The sequence below is a fragment of the Monosiga brevicollis genome, genomic scaffold, assembly GCF_000002865.3.
Source record: "Monosiga brevicollis MX1 MONBRscaffold_48 genomic scaffold, whole genome shotgun sequence".
NCBI lineage: Eukaryota > Choanoflagellata > Craspedida > Salpingoecidae > Monosiga > Monosiga brevicollis.
Window position 1 is genome coordinate 59470 of NW_001865085.1, and position 19440 is coordinate 78909.

At 57.7% G+C, this 19440-nt stretch overlaps 1 protein-coding gene across 1 annotated transcript in view; it reads right to left on the bottom strand.

Moving 5' to 3' along the window:
• Window positions 1-1170: 1170 nt before the first annotated feature.
• MBCDH21 (uncharacterized protein) overlaps window positions 1171-19440 on the bottom strand; it is a gene marked incomplete at both ends in the record, with an annotated part of 30820 nt that continues 12550 nt past the window's right edge. Inside the window, 2 exons of the mRNA XM_001750799.1 lie at window positions 1171-18911; window positions 19109-19339. Coding sequence (XP_001750851.1) covers window positions 1171-18911; window positions 19109-19339 — 17972 coding nt within the window. The remainder of the gene's footprint in view (window positions 18912-19108; window positions 19340-19440) is intronic.

The following is a 19440-nucleotide window of genomic DNA, read 5'->3' on the forward strand; positions in this document are numbered from 1 at the left end:
GCGCCTTTGGCCAGCGCGCTCTTGCACGTGAGTATGGCTCGCTCCTAACATGGCGAGGGCTCGTCATACCAGTGGGTTGGCCTTCTTGCCAGACTATGTGGTTCGAAACTTTTCTATTGTCTCTTAGCTCAATCGAAACCAGCCTGGCTTTGTTCTCGGATCGGGTGCGCCTCGCACACGCCTCGAGCTCGAACCAAAGGCTTGATTAACACGTTCTCTCGATTCATCATATCCCATGCCCACCACACATCGAGGTGTGTCTTCTTGAATGGCAAAGACTAGGGTTCTTCAGAACTCGTATGGCTGAGGGTAGTGTCGACTTGATTCAATGCACATGTTCACAGACGGTCTGTATCAAGGCTGCTCAACTTTCGCCGCCGCTCACCATGCCCACGACAACGTGAAAGAACTTGAATTTTATTGCTTGGAAGTTAAAAATAATTATTTTTTTCTTTTTTTTTCCATGTCAGCCGCTCCGCGGAACTGTTGTTGATCCATGTTTCTCCTGATCCTGATGCGACGCATCGATGCGGTATGGGTCCAAGTCCACCTGGGTCCCGTTCACTTTTCTCCTCCACCTCCCAGACTAGACAGGTTTACTCAAATTTCGAGAGCATGTTCAAACTCTTCTCTCTTGTTCTTCGAATACCAACCGCAGACCGTAAATCGATCGCGACCGCAATGAAAGATGCATTTTGGAGAAAGACCGGCATTTTTGTCTCGATCAAATCCACACAGATTTTACAGCGCTGGAAAGGCGCAAGGCTGCTCTTTTGCCCCCTCTTTCAACATGACAGTGTTCGAGCTTCATTGTTCCCATTGTAACTTTCAATTGTTGTGTCAATTCACTGTCGCATTATATGCTGCTGAGAGGTTTAAAGGAAGCAAACAGTCGAGGCACAAAAAAAGGGCACGTAACAGACGATGGCACAGAAAAGAGGCCTTGGACAAGCCGACAAGCCGAGCACACACTCATGATGATGAAAAGGCGAAACCGCAAAAAAAACAACAACAACAAAAACAAGAACACCCGGGTCACGCCGGGTCGCGAACCTAGCATGAGTGCACTCCAGCACAAAATGGAAAAAGATAAGCAGAATGGTGTCATCGTGTGAATAGTCAGATGCACAAGGACGAAGTTCCGATGTGGAACTTGAGAACAAGTCTTGTTTACAACGCGGTGTCTTCAAAGGCTCCAGAGGCCGACAAATGCTCGATCCACTGTGTCACATCGGTGGCCGCAGCATCCAAAGCCATCGAGTCGACTGGATACTCCTCGCGTTCATTCATCGGCGCTACCTCGCCGTAGAGCGGCTCCGCCGACTCTTGCAGTTCCACGTTGGCATAAACGACATCGGACGCGCGCGGCTGGTCGTAGACGGTGGAGCTTTCGGTTCCCTGAGCGGCCGGCTCACCATGTGGGTTGGAAACCCTCAAATGGTCCCGATCGTTTCCAACCATGCTGGCCGATGTGATGGCTATTGGTGCATGGTCCTCATACGCCGGTAGCGTCTCGCGAACACCCGAACCGGGGCTCGCAGCTTTGGCGTGGTCGTGGGTAGAAGCATAGTGCATGGTGGTGACAAACTCGGCAATGGGTTTGTCCTCGGGTGCGCGGACAAGATCATGTCGGCGGAGTCGTCCAGCAATCCAAGCAACATAAGCTAGTGCCTCGCATGACAATCGGAGCTGAACCGGTGCCTGCAGCATGGCCCGTCGTTGCTCCAGCAGTCGAATCAAGACCCGCGCCGGATCCACACGTCCCGTATCCAAACCCATACTGACGCAAACAAGGGTGTGCAGCAGGATGCCCGATAGCCCGGCCCCGACATCATCGTGCACAAGCAGTGGCCCTGCGCCGCTGGCATCCCGCTGTAGCTCGCAACTGAGCGCAAAGCGCGCCAACGTGGGTGCTAATACTTTAGCCGGCTCGCAGTTCAGGAGCTGTAGCTGGTGTACAACATGGTTCCTCCCGTCCGCGTGCGCCACGCGAAACGCTCGAGTGCACCACGCATCTGGCTCCTTGATGTCTTGCGATAGGAGCGTGACTGTGTACCCCTCGCCCAGCAGCATCGGTTTGTGAAGCCGCTCCGGCCAATACTGGTTGCGGGCATCCTCCATCATGGTGGCCACAACCGCCACTCGGTGCCGCAGCACCGCGCACCAGAAAGAACGGATGGTGGCCGGCATGGGTGTCTGCGCACAAATGTATTGCTCCTCATCCTGATAGCCTGCCACCCAGTTGGCATTGATGTACGCCACACCATGTTCTGGCTCTGCTACCACCAAATTATGATCGTAGGGTAGCACATCGGCATAGCGATTACGACTGGCCAACGCCGGGGCTGAGGCCACTGTGACCCTTGCGTCGGCTGCCAAATCCTCAGCTTGCCTGAACATGGCAGTCATGCCCTTGGCCGAATCTTCGCAAAGTCGTTCTACCTCCTTCTGCACGTCGGCAAATGTCCATAGCGTGCCCATCGCAAAGCCATCGGTTGCCTCCAAATTGGCCAGGTCCAAAACGTACGGAGCTGCCGCCGGTGATAAGGGATTGACCACGGGCTCCGGTTCGGGTACCGCGGGTGCCGCGAAGGTGGTGAGGGTAAGATGATGGGACCGCGGATTGCCATCTAATGACTGCAAGCGAAGATCGCGCCTCATGCCAGTGGACATGACACGTAGTCGCTCCGCGGCTGCCTCACCGCCCTTCACGGAAATTGCTGATGCCTCGTTGACCGGGGATGTGGACCTGGTCGACTCCAAAGACGCCGGCGGGCCATCTTGCAAAGGCGTCGGTAACATGGCTGCCGGCTCACCGAACGCTAGTTCACCGCGAGAATGTTCCGCACGCATGTCCACTCGTGTTTCCGTGAGCGTCACGTCCGTCGCTGTTGAATTGTACAGGTCCTGCTGCTGCAGAAACAACGCGTTTGGATGCCGGAGACCGAACGAGTCTGCGGGGCGATCCAGGGTCGACATCTGCAGATCACCCAGGCCGTCGTGGCCCGGCTTGACGCTGACACTATCCCGGCGACGCCGCAGCAGCATGAACACGAGCAAGAGAATAAGAAAGAGCAAAAGCAACGGTACAGCAATGATGGCGATCAGCTCAGCACTGGACAGAGCGCTGTCCGACGAGCTACTGCCAAGCTGGTCACCCGCCACAGTCGTTGTCGTCGCCAAAGGCTGGGGCTCATACATGATGACAACGCCATTGGTGGACCCCGCTGCCGTGCGAGCCCGTACAAAGCACGAAAAGGCGTAGTTGGGACTGAGCGCATCCACAACAACCTCCAGACTTGATCCGTTGTACACGATCACACGTCCAGCCAATGGCGTAATCTCGGAAGCTGCAGCACGGCGATTCAGACTGCCATCCTCCGCAGTCGTCGTCTCAAATCGCTCTGTCGCCTGCAACACGAGTTCGTACATTGTAATGACACCATTGCTGGGAGTGGGACGGCCCCACGCAAAACGTGCGGCCGTTTGGTTCAATTGCTGCGCAAGCAGAGAGCGCACCGGCGCCGGCGCGCTCTCGGGTGTTTCGACAGTGTACCACGCAGACACAAAGGCATCACCCAACAAAACTCTGTACTCGTAGCGAGTTGCAGCTCGCACATCGGTGTCAACGTATGTGTGAGCCTGCCCGGCAAATACCGTCACAATGCTCGTGTTGCACGAGCGCGTTGCAGGGTAGTCCAGACCGCAGCTGACGGCCGCACGCCGCTGCACCTGGGCTCCAGCGGTGATACCCAAAGAATCAAAAGCAACTTCCCAATCCAGGGCCACCATGGTCGCGCCGAGAGCTCGCAGCAAGGGGCGCACATGGACATGCACCACACCTGCTGCGCTTCGTGCAGGAACGCCTTGGTCATGTACCAAGTAGGTCATCTCTGCTCGGTCGTTCACCAAGTCCTCGAGGGGACCACCCGTGTAGTACAGGCTGCCGGAGGTATCCAGTGTGAAGTGAGATGATGACGACGAGTTGAGGACAAACCGCAAAGCCGCGTTCAATCCAGCATCGGCATCCTGGGCCGTGAGCTTCAAAACAAGGTCATTCGGCTGCAGCACGTTGCTCACGTCCACTTCAGCAAACGGCGTCGTGACAACGGGGGCGTGATCATTCACGTCCTTGATCCTCACTGTGACGGTCACTTCTGTGGCCAGCGGGGGAACACCCTGATCAACCGCGCGCACTCGCAGCATGTATTCCGCCTCAGCCTCGCGATCAAAGCGTGATGTTGTTGATCGGATCAGCCCAGAATTTGCATCAATGGAGAAGAGTCCGGCCGCGTTGGCGACTAGGCTAAAACGGATGGTAGATGCTGGTGTAGCTGGCGCATCAGCGTCCGTCGCAGCAACCTGAACGCATTCGATGGGTCCCAGGTCGAGCACCAGACTGGGATTGCCAGCCACCTCAGAAATGCCGCAGCTATAACTCGTTTTCGTGAAAATGGGGACGTTGTCGTTCACGTCCGCAACTGTGACGTACAGCAAGACGGATGAACTGAGGGATGGACTACCCCCGTCCGTCACGCTCAGCAAGAGCTCGTAGGCATTGAACGTCTCGTAATCCAAGCCGCCCGGACCCAAGCTGACTTCTCCCGTGGTGGCATCGACCACAAATGGGTGCGCTCTACCTCTGGTTGTATTGGGGGCCAAGGCAAAAGACAAAGCGGCATTAACACCCGTGTCGGCATCAGTTGCCTGCACCACCGCACAGCGTGAGCCCACCAGCGCGTTTTCGGTCAAAGTACATTGGTAAAGGGCAGCCTGGGTCTGGGGAGCATTGTCGTTGACATCCTGCACGTATACCGTCACGCGAGCAAAGGTGCTGAGTGGGGACGTGCCCAAGTCTGAAACCTGCACGTCCAACGCATAGACACTTTGGCGCTCGCGATCAAGTGCGCGTGCAACCGTCAAAGTGCCATTGGCCCCCATCCTGAAGCGGCCTCCGAAATCATCCACCAGAGCAAATGTGAGACGCCCATTGTCCCCTGCGTCCGCGTCTTGCGCCACAAGGGACACACAGGCACTCTCAGTGGCCGTGTTTTCGGGCAGCTGGCACGCGTATCCGGCACTGGGACGGTTTATAAGCTCTGGTACGTTGTCATTCTCGTCTGTCACGGTCACATCGTAGGTGGCATTGGCGCACAACACTGGCAGCCCGCCGTCGCAGGCCTCCACAGTCACGGCAAGCCGGTCCAGCGCCTCACGATCCAAGAGGGAACGCAGAATCAACTGGCCTGTGCGCGCATCAACACGAAAGTGGTCTGCAGTGGCCGCCGCGAGGCGATACGAAATGTTGCTGTGCGCTGTGCCGGGCGCGTCGGAATCCGTGACTCTTACCACTGCGCACCTGGTGCCGAGAGCGGCACTCTCCGACAACACGCACACCGGGTTTGGCGAAGCAAAAACGGGCGCGTTGTCATTCACATCTATGACATTAACTGCGACCGACGCGCGACCGCTGAGTCGCGGCTGGCCATGGTCCGTAGCCACCAGCGTCAAGGTCAGGAAGGCTTCGGTCTCAAAGTCGAGCAAGCGCTGCAAGGTCAAAACACCCGTTTCGTTATCCACGGAGAACATGGTGGCACTTTCGCCCTCCAAGCTGAAGGTAAGCTGACTGGCTGGGCTACCCGCCAAGTCGCCGTCCTCAAACAACGGTGTGGGGAGGACACAGCTCGTGCCCAACAAAGCATCTTCTCGCATTGAACAACTCAGGTTTGTTCGCAGGGGGGCTGGTGCCAGGTCATTGACGTCTAGCACGGTGACCGTGACACGTGTAGTGGTTGCCAGCTGCGGCGATCCTGCGTCTCGAGCTTCGACCTCAAGCACGTAGCTATCTCGCGTCTCACGATCCAGAGTGCCGCTCAAGCGCACCTCACCCGAGCTGGCATTGACGGTAAACGTATCGCCGAAAGAGGTAACCAGGCTGTATGATACGCGTGCCTCAGGCATCGCGTCTGCGTCGACCGCTCGAACGGCGGTGCACAGCGCGCCCACATCAGCATCCTCCTGCAGTTGGCACGAGTATGCAATGTCATCAAATACGGGTGCATTATCGTTACGATCCACGACGCGCAAGGTCACTGGAACAATCGTGTGCAAGCCAAAGCCATCGGACACGTTGACAATCGCATCGAGGGTGGCATCAATCTCGCGGTCGATCCTAGTACCCGTCGTTCGCAAGACGCCCGTCAGCGCGTCAACGGCCAACATTGGGCGCCCCTGGCCATCACGCGGCTCTTCTACCAAGGCAAAGGCGAGTTGTCCTGCAGGCCCTGCCGCATCGTCTGCGTCTTGGCAGTTTGACAATATCGCACAGGTGAGGTTGGCTTCGTGCTCAGCTACCGCACAGCTATATGGTTGCTCCACGCAAAGGGGGGCGTTGTCATTGCGGTCCCGCAGGCGCACCGTCAGCACGGCCCGCGCACTCGGTGCATCTGAGTTGCTGACATTACGCGGGTTGCTCGCAATAACAGTCAGGTTATACGTCGCTTGTGCTTCGCGATCCAGTTGTTTCATGCCTGCGTCATTGCCACCCTGGGTTTGACGCGTAGTGTTCGTGTAAACGATGCCCGAGTCGGGCTCGATCCAAAAAAGCCCGTCAAATGTCGAGTCGAGAGAGTACTCAATCACCGCATGCCATCCCACGTCATCATCGGTTGCAGCAACGGCGGGACAAGCTTGCTGTTGTCCAACAGGCTCCCGCCCGTTTGCCTCCCAGAGAGAACACGATGGCACGGCTGAAAACTTTGGACCGTTATCATTGGCATCGTCCACGGTCAAGATCAGGGTGGCATATGCCCAGCGGGTCGGCATGCCCAAATCATGAACGCTCACGTTGAGCGTGTACTCGGCCTGCGTCTCACGGTCAAGCGTCCGTGTCAAACGAACTTTGCCTGACTCGGCATCCACAACAGCACCAGCAGCGCTAGAGGCAGCGTCCGAGACAAGCCCGTAGCGCAGCGCATTGTCAGGTGCGTTGGCATCGGCATCTGTTGCCGAGAGGCTTGCGCAGGAGGCGTTGACCTCGTTTTCCGTCACTGTGCAATCAAACACGTGGCGTGTAAATTCCGGCGCATTATCATTCACGGGCGTTATCGTAACGAACAACAGAGCGGTGCTTGATAAGGCTGGAACGCCGGCGTCTGTCACTGTCACGCTCACCGCCACGCGATTGGTGGTTTCAAAGTCCAGCACGGCTCCCGATTGTAGTGTGATGAAACCCATCGTGTCGGTTGCAAAGCGAGTATCATTGACCAGCCACGTGAGACGCGCATTCTCCCCCACGTCCAAATCAGTGGCCTCCACCTGCACGCAGCTTTGAACTGGCAGGCTTCCGCCAGTGCCATCCGTTTCGGCCAGGGCGCAGGAGAATGGGCCCGATGCAAGTATGGGCGCGTTGTCGTTCACATCTTCGACGAGCACCTGTAGGGCGTGGTCTGTCCAACGCGGCGGCGACCCATGGTCGCGGGCCCGCACGACCAATTCGTAGGCATCGCGTGCTTCACGGTCCAATGGCGATGCCACAAACAGCTGACCGGTTTGCGCATCGAGAGTAAAGCTCTCTGCTCCATTGCCTGGCAGCAGACTGTAGTGCAGCAAAGCGTTGGATCCCAGGTCGGCATCAGTCGCGACCACCTGGAAAACGGGGGTTGGCCCGACGGTGGCCGCCTCCGACACATGGACGCTGGGGCTTGATGTAAAAACTGGTGCGTGCGTGTTGGAGTCTAGGATGGAAATAAGAAGGTTGGTTAGGCTGGAGCGTGGGGGTGAGCCGCGGTCCGTGGCCGTTACGTTCAGACGATAAACAGCTCGCTCGTCGCGGTTGAGCACGCCCGTTGCCGCAACAGTGACGGCACCCAGGCGGTCAATGGTAAAGTCGGTTGCACCGGTCCCGGTGAGCGTGTAATCGATGGCAGCTCGCGGGGTACCGGGCTCGTCGCCATCCGAGGCGTTGACCAGCACGCAGAGCGTATTGGCCGTGGCATTCTCAAAGACACTGCAGATATAGCTAGGCTGCCCGAAAGCGGGAGCCAAGTCATTGACATCCTCGACGACCAGCGACACGGCCGTGCGGTTGATCTGGTGCACGCCATCGGTAACAGCAACATCGAAGGTGGTGACTGGGGTCGATTCAAAGTCATAGGATGCGGTAGTAGCAAGCGAGCCATTGGGCGCCACGCTGACTCCGCTCAGCGCAACAAAGGTCAGAGCATCTCCATCAGCATCGCTGGCGACCAACGTGCACGGAAGCCACGTGTGTACCGGTCGATTCTCCTGCACCGTACAGGCGCCCACGAGCGTCAATACGGGGGCATTATCGTTCTCGTTCACCACTTCAATCTCAATGGTCACGTTGCTGCGTTGTGCCGGCACACCACCGTCGGTGGCTGTCAGGACTAGACGTAAGCGGTGGATGGCTTCGTAGTCAAGCACTGTCTGCAGACGAAGGTCACCAGTGACAACATCAACTGCGACCAGGCTTTCCCCATTCGCGAGAGCCCAGCGTCCCGTGGTTGCGGAGAGCACCTCAGTGGTCACCGAGAACCGCACGCGCGAATTGGCCGAGCCAGCAGCATCGGCATCGGTTGCCATGACTTGCAGAGCGATTGGCGCGGCCAGTGCGTTGTTTTCCGACACCAGCAAGCTCGTAGAGTTGACGACGAGAACGGGCGCGTTATCATTCAGATCCAACACCTGCACACGCACCGGTACAGTGCTGTACAAAGGCGGTGTACCGGCATCCGTTGCGCGCACAGTGAACTCGAAGCTCTGTTGCGTCTCGTAATCAAGGCTTGCATTCACGCGCAGTCGACCCGTGGTGGCATCAATGGAAAAAGCTGTCAAGTTGTCGGGCAGCAAGCTGTATGACACGGTGCCATTGGCGCCCGCGTCAGGATCAAACGCCACCAGCTGCTCGATGGTTTCTCCAATCGCCTCATTCTCGGGCACAGCCACGTCGTAGAAGGACGCTTCAAAGCTAGGGATACGATCGTTTATATCCAAGACTTCGATCTGAATGGTTGAGGTGCTCGATAGAATCTTGCCATCAGTCGAGGGCACCGTGTTTTGGGCGGTCACAACCAAGGTATGATTTGCTGTTGCCTCGCGATCTAGCCCTTGTGCCAGCAGCAGGCCTGTGCTTGCATTCAGGGCGAAGAGTTTGCTTGCGGGGCTCGCCGTCAGGCTGAAGGTGGTCGCCTGGAATGCCGGAGAGACATCGGCGTCGGTGGCGACCACGTACCCAACGGGCTGCCAGTCAGTGCCCCCGCGCTCAAGGATTTGCCACGCGTACTCTTGTTGAGTAAAGATGGGGCTTGCATCGTTCGCATCTTGGATCAGAATGGTCAGCATGACATCCACATAACTGGTGGATAGGCTTAGCTCTGTGGCGCGCACGAGAAGTTGCACCACGTTGGGCCCAAGCTCAAAATCCAAAGCAGCGCGGATGAAAATGCGCCCACTCTCGGGATCAATCGCAAAGCGAGGGTCTGTGCTATTGCGGAGGCTAAAGCGTAGTGTGCCCGCTGGGCCGACGTCAGCGTCAATCACGGGCACGGTGGTGACCGTGTCATTGACGCTCAACGACTCCGAAACGTTGGCAGTGCTTGAAAACCCGGCAGCCAAGACCGGTGCATTATCGTTCACGTCCTTGACAAAAATTCGTACTTGCAGGGCTGGCCCAAACAGCAAGGTTCCATTCTGTGCCCGCTCTGCCGCCACAATCCAGAGGCCGAGATATTGTCCGGCCTCTGCATCCAGGGGCGCCAGAAGGTCCAACGAGCCGGACGTTGCATTGAGAGTGATGTTCTCCGTGCCTGGGGTGGCCTGAAGAATGGCGTACACAATCTCGCCTTTGCCATCCGGGTCATAAGCTTGCACCTGGCTCAGGTGTACGGGTGCAAGATTCTCCGATACGTTGACTTGAATCACGCTGGGCGCAAAGTAGGGGCGAACATCATTCAGATCCTCAATCTCAATATGGACCATGAGGCGTGACTCGTGGAATGGCGTTGCATTGTCTCGCGCTATGATTTCCAAGGTATAGCTCGAGACGTTAAGGCGCTCAAAGTCCAGATCATCACGGACAACTAGCGTCGCCGTCGTCGCGGAGAATGCAAAGTGCTGAGCCGCCACATCCATGCCCTCGATTGCATACGTGATGCGACCTGCAGCACCCGCATCGGGATCCACTGCGGTAGCGTTGATCAGCACCTGCCCCACAGCAACGGATTCGTTCAAGCGCAGGCTGACTGAGCCAAGGCCCCCAGCCGGCGCGTCAAGAAAGTGCAAAAACCGAGGGGCATTGTCGTTGACATCCTGGACAGTGATGACGACGCTCGTGGTGGTGATGCGCGGGGGGCTGGCCCCGTCTTGCGCCAGTACGGAGACGGAATATTGCGCGACACGTTCACGATCCAGGCCCCTGGTCGGCCGGAGCACCCCAGTCTCGTCGATGACCCAGTCAACGACAGTGTCGGGCTGTATCTTGTAGCTCACCCGTCCGTGGGGGCCTGGGTCCGCATCGGTCGCGGCGACGGCCAAGGCAACCTGCGTCGGATCGGCGGCCTCGTTCACCTGAAAGTCGTAAAGAGATTGCGCAAAGACGGGCGCGAAATCATTTCGGCACCACAAGTACGGGGTTGTGGCCTCGCCGACGAGGGCGGGGTTGAAGCCGTTGACAAAGTGCGTCAAATTGATGCCAGCCGCAGCATCACGGAGGGGTAGGTTGATAGGGTTGGGAAACATGAGGGGGGAAGAGCGCAAGCCCACCCGCGCGTGCGTTCGCACCCCGTTGTAAGCTGCATTGTAAGTCTGCAAGACGGAGACACCAAAGGTGGCACGGAAATCTGCTCTTAGGGCCACGCGAGCCACTGTGGTGTTGCTGGGTACGACAATAGGAAACACGCCGCCAAAGGGGTGCATCGTGGGGGTCAAGGCCTGATCACCAACTCGCGCAAGACCAGCTACATCGTTGTCATCATCCCCACCCATCGAGTTCACAACATATGCATTGCTCAGCGCATTGGTGAAGTTGGGCCACGAGGCAGAAAAGGCGAGGAAGAGATGGCGGTCCGCAAAGGGCTTGTCTCCTTCCAGCCGCACGGTGAGTTCGCAATCGTTATCCAGGTAGTGGGGCGCCTCCAGCTCCAGAGTTGAAAAGTAGACGGGTGGCTGCACAGCCAGGTCTCGGAGCGCGTTGAGGTCCGCGAGTGTGACGCGACCATCGCGGTCAACGTCCAGCTCTGGCTCGTAGACGCTTGCCAAGACAGCCGGCGACTCGGGCAGGCGAAAATTGTAACTGGCGTGCTCCAGGTATAGGGCCAGCAAGTCCACGTCTGCGTCACTTTTGCGACAGTCCCCGTTGACGTCCCCACGCTCGCGCGCACCACCTGTGCAGTTGGTACATGGCAGCGTAGCATTTGCAGCACACACTGGCCGGCCCTGATCCATATCCGTGGCATTGGCCGAGGGCACATCGGTTGTGGTCAAGCTGTCAGAGGTCACTGTGCCGGTACCGGTACGACGTCGGCGGGCGCCCGTCGTGTCCGAAACATCCGCAGTGAAAGCACCCGCCACGATGGTGCGCGGCGTTGGTGAGCCAAGAGGTGCACCTTCAGTTGAAGTCGCGCGCTGCACAGTGCCGCCAAAGGTTATGTCACGCGTGGACGTGGGAAAGACGGTGATTTCAGCCACGCGGAGCAACCCAGCGGCGGATGCGTCTACGTTCATAGGGTTGAGGACCTGGAGGTCAAGATCAAGGCGTCCGGTACTGGGCACTGCGATGGTTCCTTGGAAGCCAGGACCGATGGCGGTGCCAACGACCTGCATGCGCTGGCTGTTGTATGTCAAGGTTATTGTCAAGTTGCCCAAAGATGCCCCACCAACGGCCACCCAAACAGGCACCACCTTGTTCTGTTGTTTGCGAAGGTTTTGGAGATAGTGTCCAGTCACGTCTCCAAGATCCACGTCGCCTTGTGCAGGCTGCAGATTGACACTTACGCGAAGGTCCCGTGACAAAGCCGCTGATGTCGGGCCGCCCGTGGGTACACCACGTGCTTGCAGCAGCACGGCATTGGTGGGGTCCACATTGAACATTGGCGCACACGTGCCTGTACTGGAGTTGATGGCCAAGGCTGTGGGATTGGAGCTGAAGAATTCCAGCAGTCCAAGATAAGCGCCATCATTTGCGCGTGTCACGTCAACTAATTGCCACCCGTTGCCCAAGGTTACGTTGACGGATGCCAAGGCCGAAGAGCGCCCGCGCTGTCCAGCCACGACGGCGCTACTGTCCCCAACCATAAAGGCGTCAATGCTAGTGAGTTGGGTTGAATCCTCACTCACTTCAAGCTGCGCGACATCGGCCGACTGCGACGTGGCCTCGGCAAAGGTGGCTGCAAAGCGCAAGCTGGAGGCAGCTCGGGGTGTGATGCGCCAGCGCTCGGTACCCAGCGGTTGCAACTCGACCGCCGTCGAAGCGTTGGTGCCGTTTGCAAAGGTAATGGAAAGATGCGTCTCTGGATTTCGCGTCACGTCAAGGAGCTGGCCATTGGACAACTTGAGCCAGATGCTGAGTTCGGCCTCGAGGTATCGGCCCAAAGGAGCCAGCCGTTGCAACACGCCCACCGGAAGGTTCGAGGACCCCGGGAAGGCCGGGTAAGGCCGAAGACGCACCTCCAGCGCGGTCGGAGTGACCACACTCAGCTGACTGGTGGCATTGCCAGCAAGATCCAAAAAGTCAACGCCAAGCGTAAAATTTCCTGCTGTTGCTTCCTGGATCACGTACAATTCAGCCTGTGCTTCCGTTTCGTTGAGACGCAGAGCCACACCCGAGGCAGGGTCGAGCGTGTACTGCGTCTGGCGATCCCAGGTCATTATTTTTGCTGTTCCCGACGACGAATAATGGGCCCCCACCGAAACGGTAATGGATGTCGGCACCCCAGCACGGTTTGCAGCGGAATTGGGGTACGCCAGGGCAGCCCCAGAGAGATTCAGCACTGTTTCAAAAGGCTCCAAGTACACGTCCACGTCAGGGGCCGCCGTGAGTGAGATCTCACAGCGGGTTAGAGATGCGTTGACAAAGTTGCCGCTGCCCACGCTCCGGGGCAGGACCTTGGAGCCGTTGATCAGTTCAATGTAGTCGCGGCCCAGGTTGGCGTAGGCCAGGCCCGGGGCATGCAGTGGCAAAATATCGGCGCTGCCATCAGCATAGACCAGCTCAGACTGTAAAAGGCCGGAACGATCGGCCAGGTCTTCCACGCGACGCTGGCGCAGGCTAGCCCGAACGGTCGTGGCCGTTGCTTCCACATCAAGGCCTGTGATCAGACGTGTCTTGAGAGCCACCGCCACAACCGGACCCTCACGCGTGACTTCCAAACTGAGGCGACTGCCATGTACTGAGACATCGATCAAATGGCGTGCCAGCGTAGCCTTTTGCACAACCATGCGGCCATCAGGTTCCACCGCAAGGACTGAGGGTTGGCTCACGGTCAGGTGCGGTGCCACAAGATTTGTCACGTCCAGAAACACGGCCGACTCAGTGTTGCCACGATCAAAGCGGGCCACCGCCTCGAGCTGGCTGCTTTGATACAGCGTTTCATTGCAGCTGGGTGTCACCGTGCCCGCAACAGCCCGCAACTGGGTGCGAGAGGCACTGAGTTGCACCTGACTGGCTGCAAACACACTTACCGTGGCTGTGGATTGCACAGCTCCATAGATCACGAGAATGCTGGTGGCGGCACTGCCACCCACTTCCTGCCCGTCAAAATAGAGGGCACTGCAGTTGGACGTCACCTGAATATAGTCAATGTCGCTGCTACAACTAGCTCCCACGGGCGCTCGAAGAGTTGTCAAGAGGCCAGATGAGCTGCGCAAGTGCAAGTTGAGTTCAACGCGTGGTGATGTGTTTGGTAGCAGAGTTTCGGTATTAGTGAGATCGTAGGTATCGGGCACGGCTGCCACAGCTATTGTGGCGTGCGCCTGCAGCCTGATCGCCGCTTGCGAGGCCTCAAAGTACGTATCAGTCACAAATCCCATGGGATCGGGCAGATCTTGTAGCAGCGCCTCATTGTCACTCATGGTTCCAGAGCAGTTGAGACTGATGGTACTGCCCGCCAGTGCATCAAATTTGCCGGCCATGAGTTGTAAATCGGCAATTAGGAAGGGCGAGCCGGTGGGGGCCTCGTCGAAGAAGCCGTCAGTGTTAAGCGATGAGATGGCAAAGCCGTAGCCGTTATCGATGACGTTGGTGCTTGGCAAAATGTCTGCCGATGTCTCCGCAAAAACCAGAGGCCCGCTGGTCGGCAGGGCGCAAGACATGATCAGATTCTGCACATTGCGGTCTGTGGCCACGTACACCTGCACGCGCACCGTCTCGTCAGGACTGATGGCATGTGCAGGCAGCTGCACAAAGATACGATTGGTGGCAGCCGGAAGCGGGCGTGTGTGCAGCGTCACGTTGGTCACTTCTACAAGAGAACCAGACTCCGTCAGACCGCCGCGCACGGGAAGAGTCACGTCGGGCCCGCCTGCAGTCAGGCTGTCGAGCCAGGCGGAGGGTACCGTCGCAGCCATGAAACACGAACCCGCGCTGCTGGTGGTTTGGCAGGCTACAAACAACGTTGAAGTTTGACCAGCAGCAGTCACCTCGAGCGAGACGTTGCGAGCGATGGCCACGTCGGAGTTCGTGTCCGTGCGAGTTACCTGGGCATGGACTCGGATCACCGGGCGCTCGGCCCAAATGTCGCTGTCCAACACCACAAAGCGCACGCCTGCCGACCACAACGTCGTACTGACATTCTCAACACTGCTCGACGATGCTTCCAAAGTCAAAATTTCGCGCTCCTGAACGCCGCCATAGCTTGCATCGAGGGCGACAGTCGTCGCGCGGTCCGATAGAGTCGAGGTGGAGAGCTGGCGCACAACGGCCGGGGGCGATCCGGGCGCCCATGTGGAGCCGTTGCGAAGTACCACACCATCGACGCTTGCCAGGTGCGGCACGGGTGCAGCACCAGATACGACGGACAGGACGCGGCTCGCGGTGAGGTTTCCACCATCGCGCACAAGCACGCGAATTTGCGTCAACGGAAGGGGATTGCTCTGAATCTTGTCAACGATCAGCGCACCGCCCTTGGCATCAATGCGCAGCGGTGTGTCAAGCGCCCCCTCGAGGTCAAAAGTAAGCGCACTCTCGACCTCATCAGCATCGCTAGCCGTAATTTCTGCGACAACGGTGCCTACTGCATCAAACAAATCGAGCACCACGATTGAAGGGACCTGATCGAGCTGTGGGGCATTGTCGTTACGGTCCTGGACCAGGATGGTCAGGTTGAAAGGAAGTCCCGCTCGACCCCCACCGTCTCGACCGATCAGCATGACCTCAAAGCGATGTGGATCAGTTTCATAGTCCAGGCCCTGGGTCACCACCACGCTGCCCGTGGCAGCATTGACCTCGATCGCAAGACCTGGCGGAGTCACGCTTAGAAGTTCGTAAGCCACATCCCCTAGCTCGGCACTGTCTGCATCCGTGTAGTTGAGGAACCAAATCTCGCCGATTAGGGAAGACTCGACCACTTTCACTTCGCCAACGTAGGTGTCTGCGCTTGGCACGTTGTCGTTAATGTCCAAGATTTCGAGTTCAAAGCTGGCGTTTGCTGTCGCCGCATTAAATGGCGGGATTGTGTCAGTTGCCGTGACCGTGAGCTGCACGGACTTGTAGGCCTCGTAGTCAACAGCGGCCACAAGGTGTATCTCACCATCCAGGAGCACAAAACTATCGGCCAATGAGACAGGGCTAACGTGCAGCTCCAGGGACACGCGACCCCCAGCGGCGGGCGGATCAGCATCTGCAGCCTCCACTGTTGCAATCACGCCGCTAGAAATGTTCTCGGCCACTGTCGTCTGGTTCTGGTACGCACCAACTAGGCGCGGGGCTTCGTCGTTCACATTGGTCACGCGCACGGTCATGGATACAGGTCGAGTTTGCGGTGGTGTGCCCCGATCTGATAAGACAAGCTCGAGGTCATATTCTGTAATGTTTTCGTAGTCGAGTGCACCCGCAACGCGCAATTGTGTCCCGCTGACGACCTCAAAAGGCAAGGCCGAGTCAACAAGAGTAAAGAAATAGGCCGGCGCCCCGTTCACAGCCGGTGTGTCCCGGTCTGTGGCTGACAGAGCTAGGACCAGTGTGTCCAGGGCTGCATCTTCGGCTATTTGGGCCGTCTGGGGTGAGGATAGTTCTGGTGCGTTGTCATTGACATCGCGGACTTGCAAGACGAGTGGCTGCACCGTGCTTAGCGCTGGAAAACCGCTGTCCGTAACGCGTACTGTGAGGTTATGCCACGCTTCCACTTCAAAGTCCAGGACTTGGCGGGACACTAGACGCATCTGCCAGTCATTTCCTGGAGCGGCTGGGGGCTCAAGATACGCGCTAAAATCGTTGACAGCAGCAGGACTTAGCAGCTCCACAGTCGGCTGAGCGAAAAAGTCTGGATCGCGCACAAGGACCGTGGTATTCAAGACTGAGTTCTCTCGAACTTCCAGCGTACTGTTGACTGGCAAGCCATCAAACTCAGGAGCCACGTCGTTCAAGTCGGTGACATTGACGATGATCGTTTGGATGTCATGGAGGCTGTCGTCGTGGGCATTGCTGATGCGCACAGTCAACTCACACGCGTGAGTGGTCTCAAAATCCAGGCTTGCAACACGGTGCACGCAAAAAGGCGAAAGGGTCAGGTTAAAGGCGTTTGCAGCTGCGCTGGGCAAGACCGAGGCGAGCGTGAAGATTAGCTCTGATGTAGGAGTGTCAGGATCTGTGACGTTAAAGCACGCAAGCTCTTGTGGCGCAGGCTGATTTTCGGGGACGACCACAGTCAGCGCGGACTGTGGTATGAGAATGGGAGGCTCGTCATCCACGTCTACGACGGTGACAAGCACCTCAACAAACGTGATGTGGTGACCGTCGCTGGCGCTAACGTTGAGACGCCATTCAGACTGTGCCTCGTAATCCAAGGCTCGGTCCACAGACAGAAGAAGCGAGGCTGTGAGCCCGGGCACAACCTCGCTGGAGAACGGCAGGCTGGCCTCGTCAATGAGAGTGAGAGTCAACGCCTCATTGGCAGCTCGATCCAGATCCGTCGCCCTAATCTCCAGGTCAGGTAAAGGGCCCACTTCGCCTTCGGCGATCACGACTGAGTATGAAGCAGCTGCAAAGCTGGGTGGGTTGTCATTAACGTCAGTGAGGCGCACCGAGATGCTGGCTTGTGTGGTGACTCCACCCGTGTCGCTGAGCAGAAGCAAGACATCGACACGGACGTCGTTGCTACTGGCGGTGATGATTGTTCGCTCGCGATCCAGGCGCCCATTGGCCACCAAAACCGCGACGCTAGCATTACTTTGTTCCAGACGGAACAAATTTGTGGGTGCATCAACACCTGCAAACGTAACGGAGGCGATGGCAACACTAACCACGCCAAAGGCGCCGGTGTCGGCATCAGACACAAGAACAGTTGCCAGACGCGTCCCAATCTCTACTTCTTCCAGCTCGTTTACAAGCTGTGTACTCGGTGATGCGACAGGCGCATGGTCGTTGACGGGTGTAACGTTTACAAAGTAGGAGAGGGGGGCACTGCGCATGGCGGTCTCATCCAGGACCACTACCACTAGCTCGCGAACGCCGAGCGTCGGTTCATCACGCTCAGCCACGAAGCGCAGCGTTGAGATGAACGCCGCAGCGTCGTCCAGTGTCCAGTTGCCGGTGACACGGAAGGTTATCACGACGTTGTTGGTGCCGATCACGTCTACGGTGCGTGCGGCGGTGTTGCCGTCGGTGTTTGAGGCGACGACTCGGTCAGTGGTGGGATCTGCAGCCCCCATGATGGTCACCTCAATGGCAGTTACGATGGAACTATCCTCATCCGTCACGACGATGTTTGCCTCCGACGCAAAGAGCCTCGCAGCGTAGGTATCCTCCGCCGTGGGAGCGGGGTCAGCTGCAGATAGTCCTTGGCTTGCATTTGTCACAAGTGCCGGTGCGTCGGGGACAATCGCAAAAGGCATCAAGACCGAAGCAGTATCCGTGCCTCCCTGGATGTCTGTGACCCGCAAGGTCAACACACGTGACGTGCCCGAGGGGTTGTCGGCGCGGTTGATGTACTGAATAGCTTGCAGGGCCGCTTCAAATTGTGCCAGGGTCGCAGGTCCCGTCAGATTGACCCGGTCACCATGCGTGGCCAGCAGGATGGGGTTCGTAGCAGCCAAGGGCAACGTGGTGAACTGCTCATACTGGGCCGTGTCGACAAAGGTAGTTGTCAGCTCCGCACCCGCCAACTCCGTGTCGTCCAGGTCCAGCAGCGATAAGCTACTCAGCACCGTGACGGCCGGGCCCTCCTCCGTGAATGTACCGGCAACCATCGCCACAATCTGGACGGGATTGTTGACGCCTTGAAATGTGATAAAAATCACGACTTGCGTTGAGGCACCACCTTCGTCCGTGACGGTGAGGCGCAGCTTTTTCGAGGCTGCTGGCGGAACGGTGAAATTGGCATTGTAAGCCACGGCGCCCAACAAGGTTCTGTAAGTAGCTAACGACCCCAGTCCGTCCAGGAAGAGAGTCGTGCCATTGCTTTCCGACCGAAGAGTGATGCCAGATACTGCATCCACACCACCGTTCAAGCGCACCGCCTCGTCCATAGCGGTATCCGGATTCAGCACATCTACCCTGAGCTGCGACAGGTGTGTGCTATCCACGTCGTGCAGCGATACATTGGCAGCCAGCAGTACGCCACCGCTCTGCTCTGTAAAGTTCAGATGCGTAGGGAGACTCCCCAGCACGGGCGGGTCGTTGACGCGAATCGTGTGGATCATCACTGAAACCGGCATGCTGGCGCCCACCTGATTGTAGACTGTGAAAGCGCGACAAGAATGACATGCGTGCAGGAGCGCATGAGCGACAATCGCAGTCAGGTTTTACACAAGGTCACCGGCAAAGGCGTGACCATCACATGGGCACAGTGGCAACAAGAGCAACGGACGCAACCATCGCTTCAGAATTGGACAACAACAGAAGCTCATCTGACACCCCTGCTTGTAAAACACGTACCGACAAGTGTCAGGTTGCGCTGGTTGTGCAACGGCTCTGTGGCATTGTTGATGTACGCGACGCTGGCCAGGATGTCGGCATACACAGCCAACGAAGCCGATCCACTAATATTCAAGCGGCCCGCGACTGGATTGTATGCACCTTCCAGGCCCGCGGGCAAGACAGCAGGCAGCCGGAGGCTCTCATCGCCAACGTTCGGCTCTCGGGCTGCGCTTAGCTGCACCGTGGCCCCTGCAATGCCAGCATTCAGTTGAAATGAGTTTGCTTACGCGCACGCCAAGAGGAAGGGGAACAACAAAAAACAAAAACAAATCAAAAACGAAAAGTGGTCG